Below are 22,361 nucleotides of genomic sequence, written 5' to 3' on the forward strand. Positions count from 1 at the left end.
GCATTACAATGCTTAAAACAAGGAACCACGAAACAGGCTTGTCTAAGATGACTCCATTAATTCACTGCTTCCCCTTTCACAGCCAGGAACTGTAGAAGAGATATTGTATTTGCTTCAAACACCAGCGGCTCTAGCCTCAGACGAACTGAAACAGAGAATCTTGCACTGGAACACGCGAAGTCAGAAAGCCCCGTTTTGCACGAAGCGCTTCGTTCTTTGAGATGTCAATGCCCAGCTTCTCCTCGCCTCTCTCTCTCCTCCTCTGTTCCTCCCCAATTTTGTCTTTTCCTGCCAAAGAGGCTCACATGACAGGCGCTCTCTGTACCTAGGGCCCTGAGGTGCTGCCTGCCGTGTTCGGCGGGGGACAGGACTGAGCTGAAGGAAGGCGGGTTCAGCAGAAGGTCACAATAAAGGTCGGGGTACTCCGCGTTTTCTTGCATTCAGGAAAGGAAACACTGCGAGTCACTGGCACAGAAATGAGAAGCTGTCTCCAGAGATGTGGTTCTGCTCCCAAATAACCTTTATTTCAAAAGTATGACTGAGAGGGCGCCTGCGTTCCGCGCTTCCCAAACACCCCGCTGTATTTCAAGGCACGCGATACATGAATATTCAAGAGGAATGCAGAGTAACAGACTCTTGTTGTTTGACAGCAAAAAGCAGATACATTTGATTCCAGCAACCTTTAGCACCTGTAAGGCTGAAAACACATCCCAAGATAAAGCAGTCATCAGGAAAGTGGTTCACTTGCTTTCTACCGCAGATGCATCTCCCCTTCAGTGGTGCCACCTCCTACCTAAAGGGGCACTGAGCTACCACACCTCCAAAAAGGACAACTGCCCTTTCAATTCAAGGTGAGGGCTAATTCCAGGAACTATGTGCTTATAAAATCCGAGACAGGGTAGAAGAAAACGAGGCAGACACCTCTGTAGCCTGACAGGACTTAACCGCTCCCTGCAAATGCAACTTTCACGCTTCAGCCATGCATTTGTCCAGGAAAGATTCTGTCGCTAATCACCACCACCACATTGGTCTTTAAAATCCTCAAAGTGGTGTTTTTCTTGTTCCTTTTGTTTTGTTGGTTTTTCTAAATGATGTCCTGCCTTTCTTTCTGGAAAAATCTTGCAAAATGAAAAAAGTTACTCAGTCCTAAATTTAGACTCCAGACCTGGCAGACACCTAAGCATCCCTCGTTACACATGTAAGTATTTATCTGGCTTTCAGTGAATGTATACTGAGGTAGCATTGCTCCACAAATGAGATAAACTCCTTAGAACTTTAAAGCCACTTCGAGATTTCTCTGTGTATATAAAAAAATACAATAAAACTCCTTGCTACAGATGAAGAAATCTGTTAGAAAGGTTGCATCTCTAGAGAAATTCTTCCGTATTAACATTACAGGAAACAAACACATACTAATGAGGTGGAAAGGACCTCAAAGCTTCCATGTCAAGTAAACAGAATGGCTGTTTTAAATACGAACACCTTCCTGAACCAAGATTTCAGTGGCCAGGGCTCTCAGAGACACATGCTCCTCATTTATTTCCCTTGCCTTACTGCCAGGTATTTCAAACCAAATGCTAGCTTTCATCTCGTACTTACACCAGAAAGCAAAGGAAGACTAAAAGAAAGGAAGAGTTTATATTGTCTAAGCAACAATTTCCAAGATAAGGAATCATGACAACTTGCTGGTTACATGGCTATGACTAGTTTAGAGACTGCCACAGGTAAGACAGGCCAGGAAAGAAGGCTGAACTCGAGCTGTACTTTCACTCGGGACACTACGTTTGGTTTCTTCCTTGTCCAATAAACTCTAAAAAGTATAAAATCATTCTAAAAGTATAAAAAAGTACAAAAGAAGGCTACGCCAATACCAGTGGAAGAGTGCCTAAACGATACACTGACGTTATTACGCAGTGACATCTACCTGAAGTAAACGATTTAAATTTATTTAAAACCAGCCAAATGCAAAGAGGAAGCTCTCACTTTCCTCTGAGGGAATAAAGTCGGAGGCCTGCTTTGTAACTTCAAAAGGGACCAGAAGCCACCTCTTCCTGAGCGCGAACCCTGGAAAAACACCACCGCATTCACTTCCGACCTCTGGCACAAGGTTTTACGCTCCCGGTAAGAATCACAAATTTAAGCAAGCATTCGAGAGTTCGGTGGCGGCTGTCGTTCTCATCGTGCTCGTGGCCGGGGTCGGTTGTGCGCACAGCTCTGCACTGCTGGCCCCGAGCAGAAGACGCCTGCCCTGCGCTGGCCGCAGTGTGACTTACTTTCCGAATCGGGAATTGAGCTTGTTAGTGAGGAGCTGGTAGATGTGGTGATGCTCATGGAGGGGCTCATACCGTAACGGGGGTACGCTCCCGTCATGGCTGTGGTATGAGAGATCCACGCTGCAGGGTCAATTGGCCTCACTGGTTCAGCTGCAAAACAACCAGAAAAGGAGAAAAAGACAGATGGAATCAGATTTGCGGTAAACACAGAGACGTAGAGTAAGAAGGAATTTTTGGGGGTGCACAAGTCCTTGCCGTTCTGATAGTACAAGTGAGATAGGCCCAGCACGAGGGAACACAAAGCACCTTGCCAGCAGTAGCTGGTTTCCTCTAGCAATTGCCACACCAGCCTGATACGGGACAGCCCCGGTCCTGTAACTGCAACAGGAGTGAAATATTTCCCCCTGCGGGAAAGAAGCTCCCAGTCCAGTAATAATATTCCACTGTTGTTCTATACAGTGAGACAGAGATTCTCGTTTTGCTGTGGCATGAAGTACTACTAAAGGCTTTGCTTTACGGCATGAAGTACTACTAAATGCTTTGCCCCAGCTGATGGGAAGATCTCTTCCTACGGCTAAGGGTCTCGGACCCAAAACAACCACTCAGACAGAAGGTGAACCTTTTGCTGAAGGTGAATCAGAACAGTAACTCTAGAGGTCTGCGTTTGCAGAGACGAGGCATCATGAACTCCCCTCTCGGTGTTTTCAGTGGCCATAATGAAACTTTTTAGGACTGGAACAGTCTTGCAAAATAAAGACAAGACATATAAAGACCATTTGAAGAGGCTGGTGTCGGAGAAGAGTGAAAATTACACTCAGGCCTTAAGAAGAGCCACGTAGCGAGTAATTTTTAAAGCTAGGAATCAAACTCCATTTCCCCCATAATCTGGATTACTACTTGTCCTCTGAATGATAGTGGCTGTTGCTTCATTGCCTTAAAACCAGAAATTGTGTAAAAGAGCTCTGCCCATGTTAGGTATTTCCACAAAATATCCCACAGGTTATTGCAACCAGTTTAGCCGACAACAGATACGTCGGACAGTAACACACGTGCCTTCGCTGAACAAAGGACAAACCGACACACAAGTTCTCCCTGTAGCAAATCCAAAATATGTCATTTGTGGGACTTTTCTTTTGATTATGCTGGTTTTCCTGCAACTTCGCTGAGTGGGCTCCTGCAGCCCGCACAAGTCTACTGCATTACATCCAATGGACAATGCTATCCTCCTCTTAGAAGGACGGGTAACAAGCTGCTTTCAACACCATAGGCAGAGCACTCACCAGTAGGAGGCAGCTGTGTTTGTCACACGAGCACGGATCTTTTATTGCTACTGAAAGGTTTGTGAAGCCAGAAGTTTTAAAACCAGATCATTTTTCAAGAGGTTTTATGTATATCAAACAACGTTGGCTACAAATTTAAAAAGTACTCAGTTTAGATTATTTCTAAGAAGTGTACAGATGACAAAATGAGGTTTTTTAACACTTAAGTATAGTTATCCTTCAAACTTTCTACCCCTTGAAAGGTTAAGATCACAAGGATACACCCACCAAAGGGTTAAGAGCTTGATCCAAAGCCATGTCAACCAAAAGAAAAGCTCCCACGAATTCAGTGGGCGCTGGAGTCTCAGAAAGAGTATCTTAAACCCCTGCCTCCCAAAACAAAAAGCAAACAAACAATATAACCAAACTTAAAAGCATCAAACTTGCAGGGAATGGAAATCTGTTGGATGCCAAAGCAGCTGAAAAGATTCTAGACCTCCACAGGACCCCAGCAAAGAGCAGCCATAGGTACTCACCCCTGGGGATGGTGAAATAACTCCTGGGAGTAGGGTCCCAGCATTTGGCTACTGTTAGGCTGATAGGTCTAGGAAGAAAGAAGAGAAGGGTGACTCTAAACTTTCCCTAGAGAAGTTTCAACTGCCACAAACTTATTCCTGTTCAACAGCTCCCAAGCACATTCTGAGAATGCTTTTGAGATGCTTGTCAAAGTATTTTCAGTGCGAACCAGTATCGGGATGTTTCTGGTTTTGCACGGATCATGAGCGCCGTTGGTGAAATCTGTCAAATGATCAGCTCTGGAGATATTAAAACACTCATCATATAAACAAACAGCGCTACTGAAACCAGGCACCTCCTAGTTTGTGTTGGTTTTGGCTGGTACTTTGGAACCAGTCTCACCTATTCACCATTCACACTGAGAGGTTCAGAGCTGAGATCAGCAGTCACACTGGTTGCTTACGGAGATCAAAACGTTGATTTCTCCGAGGTTTGCCCAATACCAATAACTGCACGTGGAGGGTAAGGAGCAAGAGATTTGGTAATATAATATGCTCACCCTGGTTTGGAGACTATTTCCCGTAAAACCCGTACTGCGTCATCGTTGCTCATGTTCTCAAAATTGACATCATTCACCTGAAACATTGCAACAAGCAGAGGTCAGGCTTTGCAGCGGGAAACTTCAAGACATTTTAATCACTTGTTTCCAAATGTATTTGCCTTCACTGTTTCCATTCCTTTGAGCAGCTGCAGAAATACTGTTTCTCAGAGCACATCAACTATCCAGCAGAGTTCGCAAAGGATTACAGATTTAAGTGGTAACAGCCTCTGTGACACATTTCTCCGAGTACGAATGAATTCCGTTAACTGATTACTAAGCCCACGGATCTGGTGGGACGACGGAGCTGAGCCACCAACGTACAAGCCAGCAGCACGTATTTTTTGACACGGACCAACCTGCAGAAGCATGTCTCCTGGTTCAATTCGGCCATCTGCTGCCACAGCCCCTCCTTTCATAATAGAGCCAATGTATATGCCACCATCACCCCGGTCATTGCTCTGTCCTACAATGCTGATTCCCAGGAAGTTATACTTTTCTATACAGGTAGAAAGTGGAGGGTGGGGGAGGAAAAAAGCAAACAAAGTGATTGGAATGATAGTGAAGAGCTAACACCAGGCTACTTCAGTCTTGAAAAATCAGTTCTCTCAACACATCAGCTGTTTGGGCCAGGTTTGACTCACAATTAGCTCAGGTTACCCTATTGGCGCATGTCTGCCTGGCACGTTCAGGGAAAGGCAGCAGGGAAACGCTGCTAAAGACACTATTTTTTCATACAGGACACTGAAAAGTTACATTCAAAAAATCAGCAAGAGAAACAACATTGAAAAGACGTGTCTGCAGCTAGAAATCAGGCACCAGATCAGCATTAGCCAGTGGTTTTTTCCACAGGTCAGAGTGGCAGGAAGAAGCTGGTGCTGCTGAGAGGTGCTGAACTGGCAGACCTGCACATTTCTATCGGGCTAAACAACGAAACACATGAGTAGGAGAAATGCAAACCCCCAGCGCCCTTCTGCTCTTGCTCCTAACAACGTCTGACCCCTCACCTTTCCTAGAAATAAGAGCAGAACTCCATATCCTGGAGTTCCAGCTCCTTCCCCGGCCTTCTCGGGAGGAATACTGATCTGCTCGGGCAAACGGCTCAGAACTACCCAGCACTGGACAGGAGGCCAGGCACGGTCGACAGAGTAGCAACTCCCAGTTGCCGATCCCTTTAGTTCAACTGGCATCCTTTCAGATCAAGGAGCTTTCTACTGGCTCCAAAGGCTACTACACCATAAGAAAATACATCTGTATCACTTGAAATTCATCATAAAAAACATTGCTTATCCTCTTACCCATGTTGAGTGTGACAGTGATGATATTTAGGGACATGGTAGAATCAGTGATGCTGCTGAACGAAGACGACTGCAAAATACAACAGAAAATTCTCAAGGTTTTAAATGGCTCAAGAGTAAGACAATAAAAATAGCTATTAAAGATAAATTCATCAGGAACTGATTAACTGGTTTCCATTTGGAAGGCATCCAGAAACCATTGTGGCCTCCTCAAAATCACTCTCCATTTAGAATCTGTAAGCAAAAAAAAAATCTGAACACAGCCTGCCCTTTCTCCAAAGACTTGTTTACAAAGCACACAGAGCAAGTTCCTATATTGCGGTTTCTCAACTGAACTTCACATTGAATCATTTCTGCTTCCTGACTGACAGGCAGACATCGAAATACTAAAGTGCTCAGTGTAGTGTGAATTATTGCATCCACAGCTCCTCCCTAACGAGAGGAATGAACAACACATTATCCTTCAGGAAGTGAGAAGACAGACACTCCCCGCCCTCCAAAATGAAATACAAGTGTGCTTGTCAAGTATCTTTTAAAACATGACTCCAGTTCCTGTGATTAAATGTACACACACCATTCTTTAATCTGTGAAAACTGACATTTATAGGAGAACGAAACAGTAACTACTTGAACAAGTACCCCATTTGGGCCATCCCCATTCTGCCCCCATAGGACTAGCATGGAGAAAAGCAAGAGAAAAGATTTTTGATTTCCTATAAACGTCCATTTCTCCTTTCAGCAGATTTACACAGCAATGTCTAACACCAGAGACACCCCTCGCCCACATCAGCCATAGTAGCGTAACGAAGGTTCTCCTGCAGAGGCTGGTCTTGAAAGAGACAACAAGAAATGGGATCACTGAACAGTAAAAAGAGAAAGGGAGAGGAGAAAAAGTCTTGACTCCAGTGCTGCTGAACTTCAAATGTTAGAGATTTGGTCCAGTGCAGACCGGAGCCAAAGGGAGCCTTTGCAATGAATTCAACAGGGCACAGACCTGTTCTGGATCCCTTCCTAACTCACGTGCTACACTCAAAAATCACGGTTCACCTCCTTGGAAAACAATGATGCCAACCTTACCCTGTCAATCTGCCGCATCCTTTGTTTCCTCCTCCTGCGTTTATGCTTCCGTATGAGCCGGGATGAAGTACTTTGCTCAGTGGAGCTACTCAACCTGAGGGAAATCGAGAGCAAATGTCAACTCTGTAAAGCTGAGCCATTTGCATTTCTCCGCAGCCTGCCAAAAAAAGGCTGATTCCTACAAATGCAGGAGAGAGTAAATCATACAGACACCACCAGCGTATCGCCCTGCTCGTTGCTGAATTGCTGCTCAGTCCCAGTGGGTGCTGTATCGTAGCCTCTGCCTAGGAGCGCAGAGAAGTTACCACCAAACTACAGCATGGATCAGAGAGGGTAATTTACTGGCTTGCTTTCTTTTGGGAGCAAGACTGAGTGCAACCCACATCTCGACAGGCGCATATCACCCTGATTTAACCACCCAAAGGTCAGAGGTAGCCATCTTCCACTACTTTAAAGGCGGTCCTGACTCCAGGCCTATCCAAAACAATGCCCACTGTAAGAACAGCTGTACATTAAAGAGTGATTTTAATCTCTGCTCTGAGAGAACAACCGACAAACTGGAGAATCTCTTAATACTGATTTTTGTGAGTCTTGGCAAGTATTTGCTTCTCCTGCTACCTACCCTGTTAACAGGAGCTTTAATATTAGTGCTTGAATTCAGTGAAATAAAGTAGCAATTGATAATAGCTACTACCAAACAGGGACAGAGGAATAGTGACTATGATTTACCTTTACATATTCGGTTAGTTTTATTTGGTTGTGGGGTTTTTTTCAGACTCTTCAAACTTGTAGAACCTAAACATTCCACATTCTATATATAAATCCTTCAGATCCCCCTAAGAGTTAGGAACGTTAATCATTCTTATTTTACAGATAGACGACTGAGACAGAGAACGACATAAAAGACTTGCCAAATTAATTTCATAAGCCTGGAACAAAGCCTAGATTTCAGACACACCAGTGTAACACCGCAAAGACATCTCTCCTCTATTGTGTTAAGAACGGCAAAAAAAAAAGACAAAGTAATGCTCCATCATTAACTAAGATTAAAAAAATCCAGCCCTATACAACACAAGTAATTGAACTGGCACAAAGAAAACGGTGCCAATCTTTTTCCCTGGTCTCCATGTCCCTGCCTTCAAAGCTCTAGCCACATGCAGACAGGCTAGAATACCTCAAGCCAAATTTGATACCAGCAACTTCAAAAAGGAGCTTGCTGTCATGAGATTACAACCCACCACACCGGGAAACCCATCTTGCATAAAGCAGGTGTGTTTTAGTCAAGCATACTGAGCTGAGTATTACAGATGATGGAACTGCTCAGAGGGTGTGAATGCCTTGACATTCTCTTTGAGTTCACAAACTATTTCAGGCACGTTAACCTCACACACTCCTTCTTTCCCCTCCCAGCCAGGCAAATTAATTTAAACAGCCAAGAGGTGGTATTTTCAAAAGAGATCAAAAATGTGATAATTCTCAATCTGTGGAAACAGCTCACAGCACCCAGTTTTCTGAGGCTTTACCTTTCCAACAGGAAAAACACAGAGGTCTCGCAGATGCAGGGATCCCAAAATTGGACTTGTCCAGCATTCACCACTATTCTTAAAAGTGCTGGCAAAGATTGACACAAAAACCTCCTCTTACGTTTTACTACCGATATTCTCCCTCCTCCTATTTCCTCTCTGCTTTCATTCTCTTCCTTCTCCCTCCCAGAACGTCTCATTAGCAGGATGGCAGCTAAAACTTTCCAGCACACAAGAGTTGAGGAGAATCTGAAGAAAGGCAAAGCACGTTGCTCACATCACAGGGAACCTGCCTGCTCTTTGAGAAAGAGAGGCAAAACACTGGGGGAGCTTGCCTGCATAAACACAAGTCAAGCAACAAGATACCTTCAAAGGCTCTGAGAGAGGTGTGAGTGCCCTTCTTCCACTGATGAGCGCTCCAACCTGCAAACAAACCCTCTGCTCACAGGCTCTACTCCTTGCCACAGACAGAACACGGGGGTGGGAAAGCCCTGCTCCTTCACGTGACACGGCAAGACTTTCCACTCGTTCTGGAGGCAGCTGAGCTACTCCGTCACAGAAAGGACAAAACCTTAACGTTTTATTTGTCCCTTTGGCTACTATAATCACACTTCAAAGTCATTCACAGCATCCAGGCAACTGATTTTCATTGTTTACACACATATTACACCTACTGCCATATCACATTCTTTGGCTTTATCCCCGTGTGCCTCGTTTAAGGAGTATGCAATGCTTCCTGTCAGCAGCCTTTTTAGAAAGGCATCCTCTAATGGTTACCGTGGATAAAGAGAATTCACTAAATTCATACACATAATTTCATTTATTCAGCTTCCCATTACCACATCCCTGAAAGGGGTGATGCCTCTGGCTCACATTGCCTGCTCTAAAAAGCAATTTTAAGTTAGCAATGTTCATATAGCAGAGAAAGAAAACGGAGAGGAAAATTATACTGAAAGCCACAGCTGCCTGCAGCAGGAGACCCTGATGGGAATTCACCCAGTAGCAAAGCTCTTCCTCCACCTTCCAGACGACGAGTGTTTTATCTGGATAGCGAGTTACGGAAATTAGGGATAGGAGCAGTAGGGTTTCAGCAGACAGATCACTGCATTTCTTTGTCTCAAGCACGCTTGGCAGTAATCTGGTGCTATTTCATGGCACTTCACATCCTAAAAAGTAAGCGACTTGAAAGTACCTTCCAATGTACGGCAGCATACTTCCGCTGTCAATATTTTTCCTGATCACAGACAGCACATAAGATCTGCTGATTGCCAAGGTTGACTGGCTATGCCAACTTCTTCCTCCTGCTCTAGCGCACATCAATATGGTGTTGCTCAGAAAAACAAAGAATTATTATTTCCAGCTTTTAGGCTGATTTTCTAAAATTGGACTGGACAAAAATACCTATTGCCAGCACTGAGTATAGCTAGAAAACAGAATTGCTCTCTGACTCTGAGTCCCTAGAAGGGATATTTTCATCTATCATCAAGCACAGGACATAAAAATACTTTCATTGGTATCCTAGAGAGATATATCAGGGATGAGTTCAAAAAGATGGAGTGGAAAAAAGAAGAAAAGTCAAAGTATGCCACAGAAAGAGCACAAGTGAGGTGATGAAGGTGTGAACAATCAGCTTATGCTAATATCAGCATCGTGCTCCTTCTTCACTTTTGCCCTACCTACTTACTTTGGCCACTTGGGGGTGAGACTACTTTGGAAAATGAATTAAATTTCAATACACGACCAAAAGTTTAGATTCCTCTGCAAGCAGTAAACATTCTGGATTTTTTCTTTTAAATTAAACCAGCAAAAACAGAGTTTATTGGCAAATCTCTGAACTTCAGTTACCAGATGCTAATACGTGAGAAGTGAAGTTCGTTCTGTGGTATTTTTTTCATTCTACTTAGCATCAGACTGGAAGAATGGAAATCAGCTCCTTAGAAAAGCCCCAGTCCAGGTTTAGTTCAGGGGGACAGACGGTATTTGAGAGAAGTAACTACTTCACACAGCCTCTCACATTACTGCACAAAACTGATGATCAGAAGGCACTGCAGAAACATTTTTCTGTGCTTATACATTGGCTTCTAGACAGATAAACGTTAGAAACTGTTAATTATTACACTGGAGAAACCATAAACGGAGAGCTTGCTCGACTCCCCTTTTTCACCCCTTCTTGGGGGAAGCTGGACAGTGACTGAAGTTGCCTTAATAACCCTGCGTGTAAGTAGAAGGCAAGACAGATTGCTTCAGGAAGACTCTCACGCTGTCTGAAGGCATATTTGTAAACATCGGCTTTCACAGCCTCTGCAATGTCTTAAAAAGGAGTCAAGCCGATACCTACTTTCACGTAGCTATGGCACACTTCATCACCTCTTCTTGTCATTTCTTTTAAATCCACAGCCTTGCCAAATCATTCATAAACACTGCATATCTCATTTTCTAGGAGTATCTGGAGGCTAAGTAGCGTTATTCTAATGAGGAGCAATATTATGGTCTCCGAAGTATTCCCAGAAATGACTAAAAGTTATTATGACAATTTGACGAGCAAAACAAAATGGTGTATTTGAGCTTTTGGGAAAAATAAAGTGCAAAGATGAAAAACAAATCTGGAATCATAACGACCAATTTCCTGCACTAGCCACTGGCCAAAACCCAGACTGCACTTCCAACAGAAAAGCTAATAAATCCCACAGAAAAGATTTTAAAAAAGAGCAATAATAATAATTTGTCCAATTTGCATTCCCACAAGGAAGGGAAAAAAGGTAACAATTTGTTAAAGAAAGCTTATCCGTATAGTTTTAAAAGATCTAATGTTACTTTCTTAAATGAGAAATAAATGTAATAATTTTTTTTGCAGTGAATTATTTTAGTTACTTTGAACTGAGAATACTAACTGCAAGTCGCTGACAATAATCCTACAGCTTCAGATGTCACATCTGCTAGACCTTTACTTGCTTAACAGAAGACAGAAGTAAGACTCTTACTGTAAAGTTCACCATGAGCTCCCTACATCCATCTGTACTCAAAACAGCACCTTCTATGTGCAAACACTAACGCTCAATTATATCATACTTTGAAAACAAAGGAAATCAATTATTGCACTCACACGACCTGAAGGGTTCTGTACTGTCCTGTAAGATCTGTGAACAAATCAATGCACTGAAACACAAAATTATTCTTTCTCTCTAACTAAATGCAACAGAATCTCCCCAGACTGAAGCTAACCAACTCTGCTGCACCGCTCCAAGTTAAAAATAAAATAAACCACGACAAACACACACTGTCAGAAAAGCATCCTCGACCTTACAACCTCTTCGCTTCCAAGACAGTCACATCCTTTACATCTGACTTCTTCTCTCAGTGACCTCCTCCACGTACAGTCTCCTTTACAAGGCAGGTTCTGACACCAGAGTTCATCCGCTGTTATTAAACAAACTTACCCCCTTCAACCTCTTTTTCCCCAGGCCGCTGTCTCCAGCAGGTCTGGAGCATGCTCGATTTTCTATTTGGCCGGACTTGCCTCTAAAGAAAACTTCTCCCTGCCAGCACAATCTCTCATCTGCTCGAGAACATCATCGCCGTAGCACAACAGCATACCTTGAAGCATTCCATTTAGTTGTTCTTCCTGACTGGCTGGCCTGGCAGCTATTCCGTGTGCCAAAAGCTTCTGCCCTAGCCTAGAAAGGAAAAGGCCTGCGCAGCAGCTTCGAAGAGTCTCTTTCTTCTCAGGTCAGACGCAGGAAGCTTTACTTTATTAACAGAGAAAGATTTAGCTGGGTCGAGCATAATGTGCTTCTGTGGCCACCCCGACTGTGCTAATCCTGCCCTACTGCATATCTTGCTGCCATGGAAATGATTAATTTATTTACGAGAAACAAAATCAACTGCAGGGTTGTTGTTGTTTCTGTGGACTTGATTTTTTAGGGAGGAAAGAGGGTTAGAAGCCCTAAAGGCTTTAGGAAAGTTTAGAGCACATTCAGGTTAACTACTGATCTTGCCAACCCTTTATGCACATGAATACCCAGCTGAAGTACAAAGCATCCAGGAGGGTAATTTTCTGTATCTTCAGGTGTTGGCAACTTCACTGTAACTGCAAAATAAATTCTTGAAACTAACTCAGGACCAAATCTGAAACGTTCCTTTCGTTACCCTTTCAGCCCTTTGGAAACACCCAGCCTTTAAACGGAATTTGAAGGAACTGCTGTTCTTCAACAGGCTTTTTAGCCATGCCTAACTGCAAGACCAAACGGATCTCCCGAGTTCGAGAAGCTAATGATCTGTTTGTAAACACAGAACAGTTGTTCTCTGCTGTTTCCATTCTGCCTAGGACTGAAGAACATCACATGGCACCTCAGTTGTTTCAGCTACAGATCTCCATGAGCCACCAGAGATGCGTGACCTTGTTGTTCTCTGACAATTAACAGAAACCTGTAATGGGTTCTCATAGCTCATTTGGATGAGCAACAGCTCTAGAGACAGGGTTCAGAGAAGGCTGTCAGCGCAGCCAGGAAAGGGAAGAATATTTGGTTTTATTTAATTTACATCTTTAAAAATAGGAATTTTGAATCTGAGAAATGTATTTGCTTAGAAACCTTTTATGGAACAACAAAACTATCTTTAAGAGATTTACAAGGATGTCTTGAAATGAAGAGTTTTCTTGCAAAAAAGCAAGGAATAATTCACATTCTCTGTCTGCACAAAAAGAAAAAAATAATTAAGAAGTCATAAATATATGGCATCACAGCTTGCCTTTGCAACAGCATTAACTCTGATGAATTCCTGTACTGCTCATAGGTCTCAGACTATGCAATTACACAGGAATTCCTTTACAATTCAGCTTTAGAGAAGTGAATACTTATTAGGAACCTATGCTGAAAGTGTTTTGTTACAATATTCAAACCATTACTTTATAAATAGGTAGACAGTTGCATATTGCTTTGATGTTAAAATGTGATCATTCTTGCTATTAGAAGGAAAGAACAGGAACAGAATTTTTCTCTTAATCGGAACAGTGGCTATAGGCAGCTTGGAGAGTGACCCCAATAACTTAACTTGTTTCTCAGAGCAGTGATTACGTACAACATGATGTCACTGACAAATTATCAGTGCTCAAATCATATGTAGCAGGAAAAAAAAAGGGGGGGTGGCGGTGGGGGAAGAGAATATACAAATCTCCTCATCTCACCAGCCAGCAGGTTTCAGGAAAGCCCAGCAATACAGTCAAGTGGCTGAGAAACAGATGCAAACGGTCCTTAATGGCTCAGTCACCACACCAGTGCCCTACCTGCTCGTGTTGTCATCATCATCGGAGTCAATGAAGCTGCTGGATTCCAGCTCACTGCTCATCATGGTAGAAGAGCTGTCGTAACCAGGAGGGTGCTCGCGGTGTCTGTCCAGTTTCGGATGGCCATTGATCCGAGGGACTGTAAAAGCAAGATCAATGGGGTGTTACTAGGCAAAGAGGAAGAGCAAGGAAGAAGTGGCACTGGGAGTAGCACGACATTCCCAGTGACAGCTGCGGGCAGCTCTGCAGGAGGAGTCTCACGCTGAAACCGAGCTCTTTGCAGAACCTGATTTCACGCAACGGCTGGAAAGCCTACTGCCCTGGCTGGCCTGCCTGCCCGCCTGCCTTTTTCCTGACTTTTCCGTTTGTCTATGGCTCAGTTCCTGGGCAAGCCATAAACGGATCGAGGCAGAAGCAGCAGGCACGAACAAGTACTATAACAGTCTCAGAACACCAATGAAAAAGGCCGTGAGAAGTTGATGGCCGCAGGAAGGTACGTATGAAATCTCGGAAAAGCAGCAGGTAACACCATTTGAGTTTGGTATGGACAGGCCTAGCAGCACAGAAAACATTAAACAACACTCCTTGATGAAATCTATTAACATCTGACCCATAAAACCACCTTTCTCTTGACCTGTGCTGTGAGTTCCTGTCCCCACACCTACACCACCTTGTCTGGGTGATACAGCTATATCAAAGTCACATTTGTCTTGACCATTCCACACGCCTAAGATGCTTCAGAACAATTTTTTACTAATCCCTAGCTGTATGAATGCTGTCAGACACACTAACATTCCTGTAGATAATCCCCTCAGTAAGAATGCCATTTACTTGAAGGCAGCAGTAATTCATCTTTTTCTAGAGATATTTTGTGGATTTTCCTCTGCAAAGCAAAGTCCTCTGCCTGCTTCCTTTCAGGGACCTCTCATTAGAAGATCCATAATCTCTAAGTGCTCTATTTTCCTAAGAATGTTCCCTTCCCTCAGACAAGAAAGGCTCAGCCTGATAACGCACCTGGTCAAGAAATAAACATAACAGGCTCCAAAGACAGATTCCTATTTTAAAGCACACTCTCCAAACTCACAATGCCCTCCCAGGCCCAAGGGATCTGCTCTTCAACTACAGAATAGAAAACCTTCATAAAGGAGGAATGTCTGCAGTAGGAATAATACACGATGCTGTGCAACTGTACACATCAAAGGTTAATAGTTCTTGCTAACCATTAAAGTAACATGGTTTGAAAAACCAAGAGGCACTCTAAATACCTGGCTGTGAAGCCCGCCGTGGCTAGCCTTCACTCCTCTGTTTCAAATTGCTCAGCAGTGAAATAAAAAAAAAACAAAAAAAAACCTGATTAATTTTCTTCCTGTCTGAGGAACGCAGGCCTAATTATTTATGTCACCCGACTCGGAGACTGTCCCAGCATTATGGATTACTTGGGTACGAACGAATCGGTGCTTTTTAACAAGTCTCTATGAAGTTTTAACGCTTCACAGGGAAGAGCATTTTGAAAGCGTTCCTTCTTCGCTCCTGGAAAAGTTCACCGTCTCTGAGGCCAAAGTACTCTTCTCTCCCCCTGACCACGGTCACTTCCATCCTCACAGGGACCCCTTCCATCCTCACAGGGACCCCTTCCATCCTCACAGGAACCCTTTCCATCCTCACAGGAACCCCTTCCATCCTCACAGGAACCCTTTCCATCCTCACAGGAACCCCTTCCATCCTCACAGGAATCCTTTCCATCCTCACAGGAACCCCTTCCATCCCCACAGGAACCCTTTCATTACTCACAGGAACCCCTTCCATCCTCACAGTGACCCCTTCCATCCTCACAGGAACTCTTTCCATCCTCACAGGAACCCCTTCCATCCTCACAGGAATCCTTTCCATCCTCAGAGGGACCCCTTCCATCCCCACAGGAACCCTTTCCATCCTCACAGGAACCCCTTCCATCCTCACAGGAACCCTTTCCATCCTCACAGGGACCCCTTCCATCCTCACAGGAACCCTTTCCATCCTCACAGGAACCCCTTCCATCCTCACAGGAACCCTTTCCATCCTCACAGGAACCCCTTCCATCCTCACAGGAACCCCTTCCATCCTCACAGGAACCCTTTCCATCCTCACGGGAACCCCTTCCATCCTCACAGGAACCCCTTCCATCCTCACAGGGACCCCTTCCATCCTTCCTCCCCCATCAAACACGTTCTCCCGCCGCCGGGCAGCCGCAGCCCCGTTTCCCGCCGCCCCGGAGCGGAGCCGCCGGGCCCTCTCCAGCCCCCACCGCTGCCCGGGCAGCGCTCGGAGCCGCGGGCGATCGGCACGGCACGGTCCGGCGAGGCCGCGGCCCCGCTCCCTGTCGCTCCGCCGCCGAGCCCCTGCCCCCGGCCGGCACCGGGACCCCCTCGCTCCCCCGCCGGCACCGGGGCAGGGCCGGGCCGGGCCGCTGCCCCCTCCCCAGAGCGCCGGTTCCCGGCAGCGGCCTCAGGCTCCGGGGGCGGCCGTGGGGAGGGCGGCCGGGGCTCCCGCGTCCCCTCAGCTGCCCGCGGGCACCGACCTCCAGAGCTTCCTCCATCGAGACTGGGCACCGCTCACAGAAGCCAAACCCTGCCCCGCGAACGGCTGCCTTCAGGGGGTGGGCAAGCCAGGTCTGCGCCTCGAATGGCCTGGGACAACGTGCTGTAGTGGAAGCAAGGCCGTCCTGGAAAATGAGGGAAAAAGGACAGTCCTGCTGACACGGGGGATCTGAGTAACACAAAGCATGTGGTTTAGGCTTGTCTTGTAGGTTCAGCAGACCCACCAGAAACAATAAGCAAACAAAAACCTCATTCCGTCTCACCCCTGTCTTCTAACGGGGAAGGAAAGCAAAGTCCTCACGTGTAAAGCGCTGCCGGGGAAAATCAGATTACAGCAGCAGGCATCACGCACTGCTGAGAAGACAAGACACAGATTTATATGGTGTTTTACTTGGCCCTTGGATTCTTCACAAGCATTAGGTACACAGAAAGCGGAAAGCACGGACCAGTTGAGATGGATGACTGAGGGCAGAAAGGTCTGCACTCCGTCTGTCTGCCATGGCTCGGTCTGACACGGGGTTTTGCTGCCTGCAGGACTGCACCTGGAACGCTGCAGTCAGATCCCAACAGCGCATCAGCAGAAATTCATTGCTTTAAGCCCATTCCAAACAGCCACAGCAACAGCCAGAAGAACACTGCTAACGCAGCGTTACAGAGGGAAATGGAAAAGGACCTTAAATCTGTGCCTTTCAAAACACAGTGCCAGTTTCTAAGTTCTTTTCTGCATGCCACATCCAAGCTACCAAACTCAGTCCCACTACAGAGGTGCAAAGGAAGGACCCCAACAAAGGAAAAACCCATATCTAAATGCAGTTTTCCTCCCTGTATCTCTTTAACTCTTAACTTTTCTGTAGTAAGTTAGTTCTATCACACTATTATTATAATGTTATTACAACAATTAAATAGATCTATTATACAAAGATTTATTTTTAAAGGCTTCTGATTAGCAATGTGTTGCCCTACCTGCGTAAATTAAAGCTTCAATTTATGGCTTTTCTCGTATCATTTGATATAAGCCAAAAATGGAAGTCCATTGTTCTTTAAGCACTGTAAAAGGTTCACTTCATTGTTTCCCTAAAAGCCAGTGCACAGCTGGATTCAGCTGGAACTGGAATGGGTCGACAGATGTGAGGTAAAGAGAAGGGCTTTTAGTCTCATTTTGCAGATGTGAAGAGGCACTGATAGTCGAGATCAACATCCATACTTCTAGATATTCCAACAAAAATACACCTGGTTTATATACCAGACCAGATAAGATCACTATACTAGTAATACCTCCTGTTTACATTTTTCCCCTTTCCTTTCTCCATCTATATCTTCTCTGTTAAAAATTAAACAAAAGGGGTTCAACTTCACGTTTCCTGTTTGAACCAGAACTTCTTTTACAGCAGCTCCCACACACTGCTCCAACAGATAAAAGTGGCTTTACCAGTATGCAAACGCACTTCAATTCTAACAATGTCTATACCTCCTGAAGAGCACCAGGTAGCCTTGTATCCGCAGGAAAGGTTTCCTGGGTAATTAAGATGTGCATTTAAATCCACAAAGTTTTTGTAATCTCTCTACCCAATTAAAATTCCCTTTTCTAAGTTTTTCTAATTTAGTCAATGTTATCTGGGGCAGGGGGGGTCAGGACCCATCGTTATAATTGAGTACTTCTGCAAGCCATGATTATAAAGGGTTTATTCATAAACTACTCCCAGGTATCCACGTCCTTAGTCTAAACAAGAATCATTCCCTGCTCTGGTTCATCGCCTGTCCCACCAACAACCCGGGACTTTCTGCCCTGCTGACCCCCCGCTCCTGTTTCTTCATTAGAGGATGACAGAGTTCACTGAGCCTGTCTGACAAAAGCCTTTCAACGTGTCACAGAGATTAGAATAAAGCATTGCCTCGGAGGTTAAATATGTCCTCCTTGACTTTTATCAACAGCAGAGCAGGCCCTGCCTGAGGGACAAGAGCACATCAAAGTACTAAACCAAGTTAAGCCTTGAAAGCAGAAGAGAGTAGAGCAGCATCTGCTCCAGGAAGCTGCAAAGAGGGTTCCGCGACAGTGCAGAGAACGAAGACAAGAGTATCCCAGGAAGAAGTCGCAGCTGAGCTCCCAGTTAAGAGAAAAAAACAACAGAGCTTCCAATCCTCACCAATGCAGAAAGTCTTCACCAATTGTTAACGGGAAACGTGTCACCACTTTTTCAACAAAGACTCGCAACCCCATCTGCGCAGCTCGCTGTTGCGTGCAGGGGTCAGAGTCACTGCTACGTAAGTAGTGAAGAACGACGAGTATGACATTGTCCCCTCCTGCTTTATGCTTGTCCCACCTGTGTGCTACATCCCTATGCCCTGACTTGTGTTTGAAGGTCTTTGGAACCCTTAAACAGCTTCTCTAAGCTCAACAGAGCTCCCAGAAAAGGCTTCTAGACACACGCCGCAGGAGAGATTACAACCAGTAGCAAAGCTCCTGTCTCACAGGCACAGTCCTACACTGCCAGCATCCCACGCACGGCCATCTGGTCACTTCAAACCTTCGGGGGCTCACCAACCCCCTCATAGTTGTTTATACATGACAGAGCTTTTAAAGAGCACCAGTTGAGGAGTATTTTCGGCTACCACTGTTAAGAGTTCCCACTGCAATTGTTTTGTAGTCTGAGCCCTTTTTGTTCGGATTCCTTGGGACACACTGCGGTAAAGAATACATATACTGCAGGAACGACTGGAAATCTGCAACGGCTCCTCTTCCCAAACATTCGGGGATCTACAAGTGTGCCCACATTAAGCGCTTCTCAAAGCACAGTCATTATCCGGCATTTTTCAGCTGGCTGCACAACGGTTAAGTTCACCCCACAGCAAACCCGGTGTTGAAACGCGAGTGTCGACACTTGACATCTGCAGACTTGTCAGAAACAGGCAGTAGCTACAAAACATTCTCCAATGCCAAAGAAAACTTGTCCCTTAATTACCTCCCTAATTAGAGCTTCCACAGTCCCCTTTCCCACTCCTCCTCAGGAAACCGACACGGGAGCTTTGTTCGGGACAGCAAGGGGTCCCAAGAACATGTGCCAGGCAGACCTCCCACCTTTCTAATTAAGATCCTCACTCTACTCAATAGGACTTGGCCAACTTTCCAAAGCAACAAGGACTTTAAGAGAGAAAGCAGAGCTCTGACATACTGACAGCTCAACTCTTTCAGACTGATTTTATATGAAGCTAATGCCAGTGATAGATGTGCTACTAATTAGTGTGAAAAAGGAAAAGACGTATTCCTCAACTCATACAAAAGCCTCTTTGGATAAAAAGCCTCTCCAAAAAAAAAAAAAAAATTGTCTGCTTATGTAGCCTCCACAATGTAACCACCGTTATACCTTAAAATTTATATATATACTTACACAGAGAAGGTAACTTTGTCCACGCTTACCTCACAGGGCTCACTTGTCCCAGCTAGTTCACTTTATTAACCTCACTGAGAATACCACAGCAATATCAGAGCAAAACCTCTTTCCACTTGCATGCTTGGTGTGAAACCTTGTGCTTGAAGCACGAGAATAATACAGCAAATTTAAACTTAGGCAATTCCCTAGAGAAAAATTACATCTCTACCTGTGATCCTTCCTTGTTTCCTCAGCATTACTGAGCATCTGTGGATAAGAAGTAGCATGTGCTTTGCATATGGGGCATCATACAGCGTTCCGGTTCCCATTAGCAGAGAACGGACTGCTAAAAATTATGGAAAAGGAACACAGTAAGATGAAAAACTAGAGACTCTATAAACAAGTGCTCTTGCTATAGGTAGCAGGTTGGTGCACAAATAACCCAAGCGCCGGCAGAGGAACGTCACGAGTGTAAAGCTTTCCTCAGAGCTCACACAGCTGTCCGTCAGGCCCAGGAGCAGCCTCCCCCAGCACCTATTAGGAATTCAGTTCAACACAGAATTGGGGCGCATACTTTAACTACGTAATTGAGGTTGACCAAAATCGCCTGGATTTCAGCATCCTTCCTTAAAGTTAAGGGGGTGCTTAAGCGATGAAAGGGCCAACAACAAAACCGAGAGCATTCCACGGCTGATGAGGCTGGGAGCAGGCTCTGCTGATGGGTTTGGATACCCACAGCAGGTAAGGAAGGCAATTAGAGGTGCATTGATAACTGCCCCTCTGGCTACCCTTCCTCCCGTTCTCCATTTAAAAGGAAAACTCATGTTAGGCAGAATTTGTCCAGCTGAGTCACTTCTGCTCCCTGATGTCATCAGCTGTACAGTGCTACCAGAGCAAGGCTTCTAGACAGCGGCATAGGGCAGATTAAAACCAGTAACAAAGTTCCTCTTAAGTACATTAAGATCCAGGGTTATAATTCTTTTGAAACTACATCCCTTCTCATTTTTCCCCCGATCTCTGGCAGACATTTCACCAAGAAAATTACAAATGCTCTTTGAGTTTTCCAGATCAGTTTCCCTGATGATGTTCTTGGTCATCGGGAACGTCCCACACCTTCAAACGCACGATGATGAACCAAGGAGTTTCATTATGTTCCTCAGCCCATCACGTTCTCTTTGTGGGTATATTTTTGAAATCAGAGAAGACACAAGCACAGGAGCAGCCATTGCTATTCATTGCCTCTGTACTTAAAACAGCAGTGTAACTTAAGAGAAACGGGTGGAAGAGCTTGCAGATGCCCTAGCCTGCATGGTTACCAGGGTGAATCCTTGGTCTAGTAAATCACAGCCTCTCTGCTGCAAAATCCTTTTGCATTTTCAACGAAAAGAGGTGTGATGACCAGCTGTGCCCCACATCTTCTGGCTGCAGCATGCCATCAATTTTCTAACGGCCTCTGTCCATAATTGCCTGTCAGCAATTCAGCAGAAATAGCTTTTCTGTGATGTGTAATCCCGCAACAATGAAGTAAAGCTCACGGGCTGCTTTTGTGAACAATCTGCCCACGATACCACACGTTTCACCATCAGCCATCAGAGAAGCTGGCTGGTTTACCGTCACCCAGACTCTTCAAATCAAAACTGAATGCCTCTGTAAGAAACCTGCTGCCGTTCAAGCACAGGCTGTCAGACTGAACTGACAGTTTTCCAGTCTGTTGTACTAATTGGAAACAATCTGTGCAAATTAAAACAGAGATTGGACAGAAATGACAAAGAAACTGTTTTAACTCTTTAAGGAGTTCTAATACTTTTTTTTTCCTAGTATCAACAGTAGCCAGAGAGAAAAACTCCCTTTTCCCCATCTTGTTTTCCCTGCCAGCTTTTGTCTCAGATATCTCCACTGTCAGTTTCTCAGGGCAAAGCATCTGTCTGGTCTGAGCTCTCCCTATACTACTTTGCCCCGCGAGCACTTTGAATAGCTGTCGCTGCAAAACAAAGAGGAAACAAGTCGGCAACAAACATTTTTAAATTCATATACTGTCCTCACGCACAGATACACAAAAATGCTTAACCTTTCAGCCTCCTCATTCTTACCCCTTTCTCACCCTGTTACTCCCAATAATTGGTCTGTGCTAGACCGTGGGGTTTTTAAATTTGAGCATTAAACTGCTCTTTTTATTTATTAAAACCTGTGGTTCAAGAAAGACAGGGAAGATCACACTTTAAGGACTCTGCTGCGATGGAGAATGACTGGGCAGCAAAGATTGGTTCAGGGGTCTAACCCTTAATGAGAAGGAATAAAAAGTTGCCTACAACTAACGGTACCTACATAGCTCACTACTGAGTGTTATTTCCACCTTTCTAAAAGATAAAAACTTAAATCCATTTGGGAGATTAACATGAAATTCTCCTCTACTCACGCTGGAGCTGTGCAGCGGGGGCTGGAAGGCACTTAAGTGAAAACTCATGGCTAACCTAAGAGGAAGCTTCTGTCACGCTTTGAAAACAACAGTGGTCCCTAAAGGCCAGGCTGACACCAGAGAGACTTTTCTGCATAGCTCACCGTTAGAATTCTGCTCTTCTACTTACATTTACT

The 22,361-nt window shown here is 44.8% G+C and overlaps 1 protein-coding gene across 2 annotated transcripts in view; it reads right to left on the reverse strand.

Moving 5' to 3' along the window:
- DVL1 (dishevelled segment polarity protein 1) overlaps positions 1 to 22,361 on the reverse strand; it is an 88,483-nt gene that overhangs the window by 9,340 nt on the left and 56,782 nt on the right. Inside the window, exons 5-11 of one of the 2 annotated variants that reach the window (XM_086475962.1) lie at positions 13,826 to 13,964; positions 7,022 to 7,115; positions 5,945 to 6,014; positions 5,006 to 5,145; positions 4,608 to 4,684; positions 4,069 to 4,136; positions 2,346 to 2,423 (exon numbers count right to left, since the gene is read on the reverse strand). In XM_086475962.1, coding sequence (XP_086332088.1) covers positions 2,346 to 2,423; positions 4,069 to 4,136; positions 4,608 to 4,684; positions 5,006 to 5,145; positions 5,945 to 6,014; positions 7,022 to 7,115; positions 13,826 to 13,964 — 666 coding nt within the window. Of the gene's footprint in view, positions 1 to 2,273; positions 2,424 to 4,068; positions 4,137 to 4,607; positions 4,685 to 5,005; positions 5,146 to 5,944; positions 6,015 to 7,021; positions 7,116 to 13,825; positions 13,965 to 22,361 lie in introns of both variants that reach the window. The other variant, XM_086475961.1, reaches the window with a different exon arrangement.

The sequence above is a fragment of the Leptosomus discolor genome, chromosome 20, assembly GCF_034619465.1.
Source record: "Leptosomus discolor isolate bLepDis1 chromosome 20, bLepDis1.hap2, whole genome shotgun sequence".
NCBI lineage: Eukaryota > Metazoa > Chordata > Aves > Leptosomiformes > Leptosomidae > Leptosomus > Leptosomus discolor.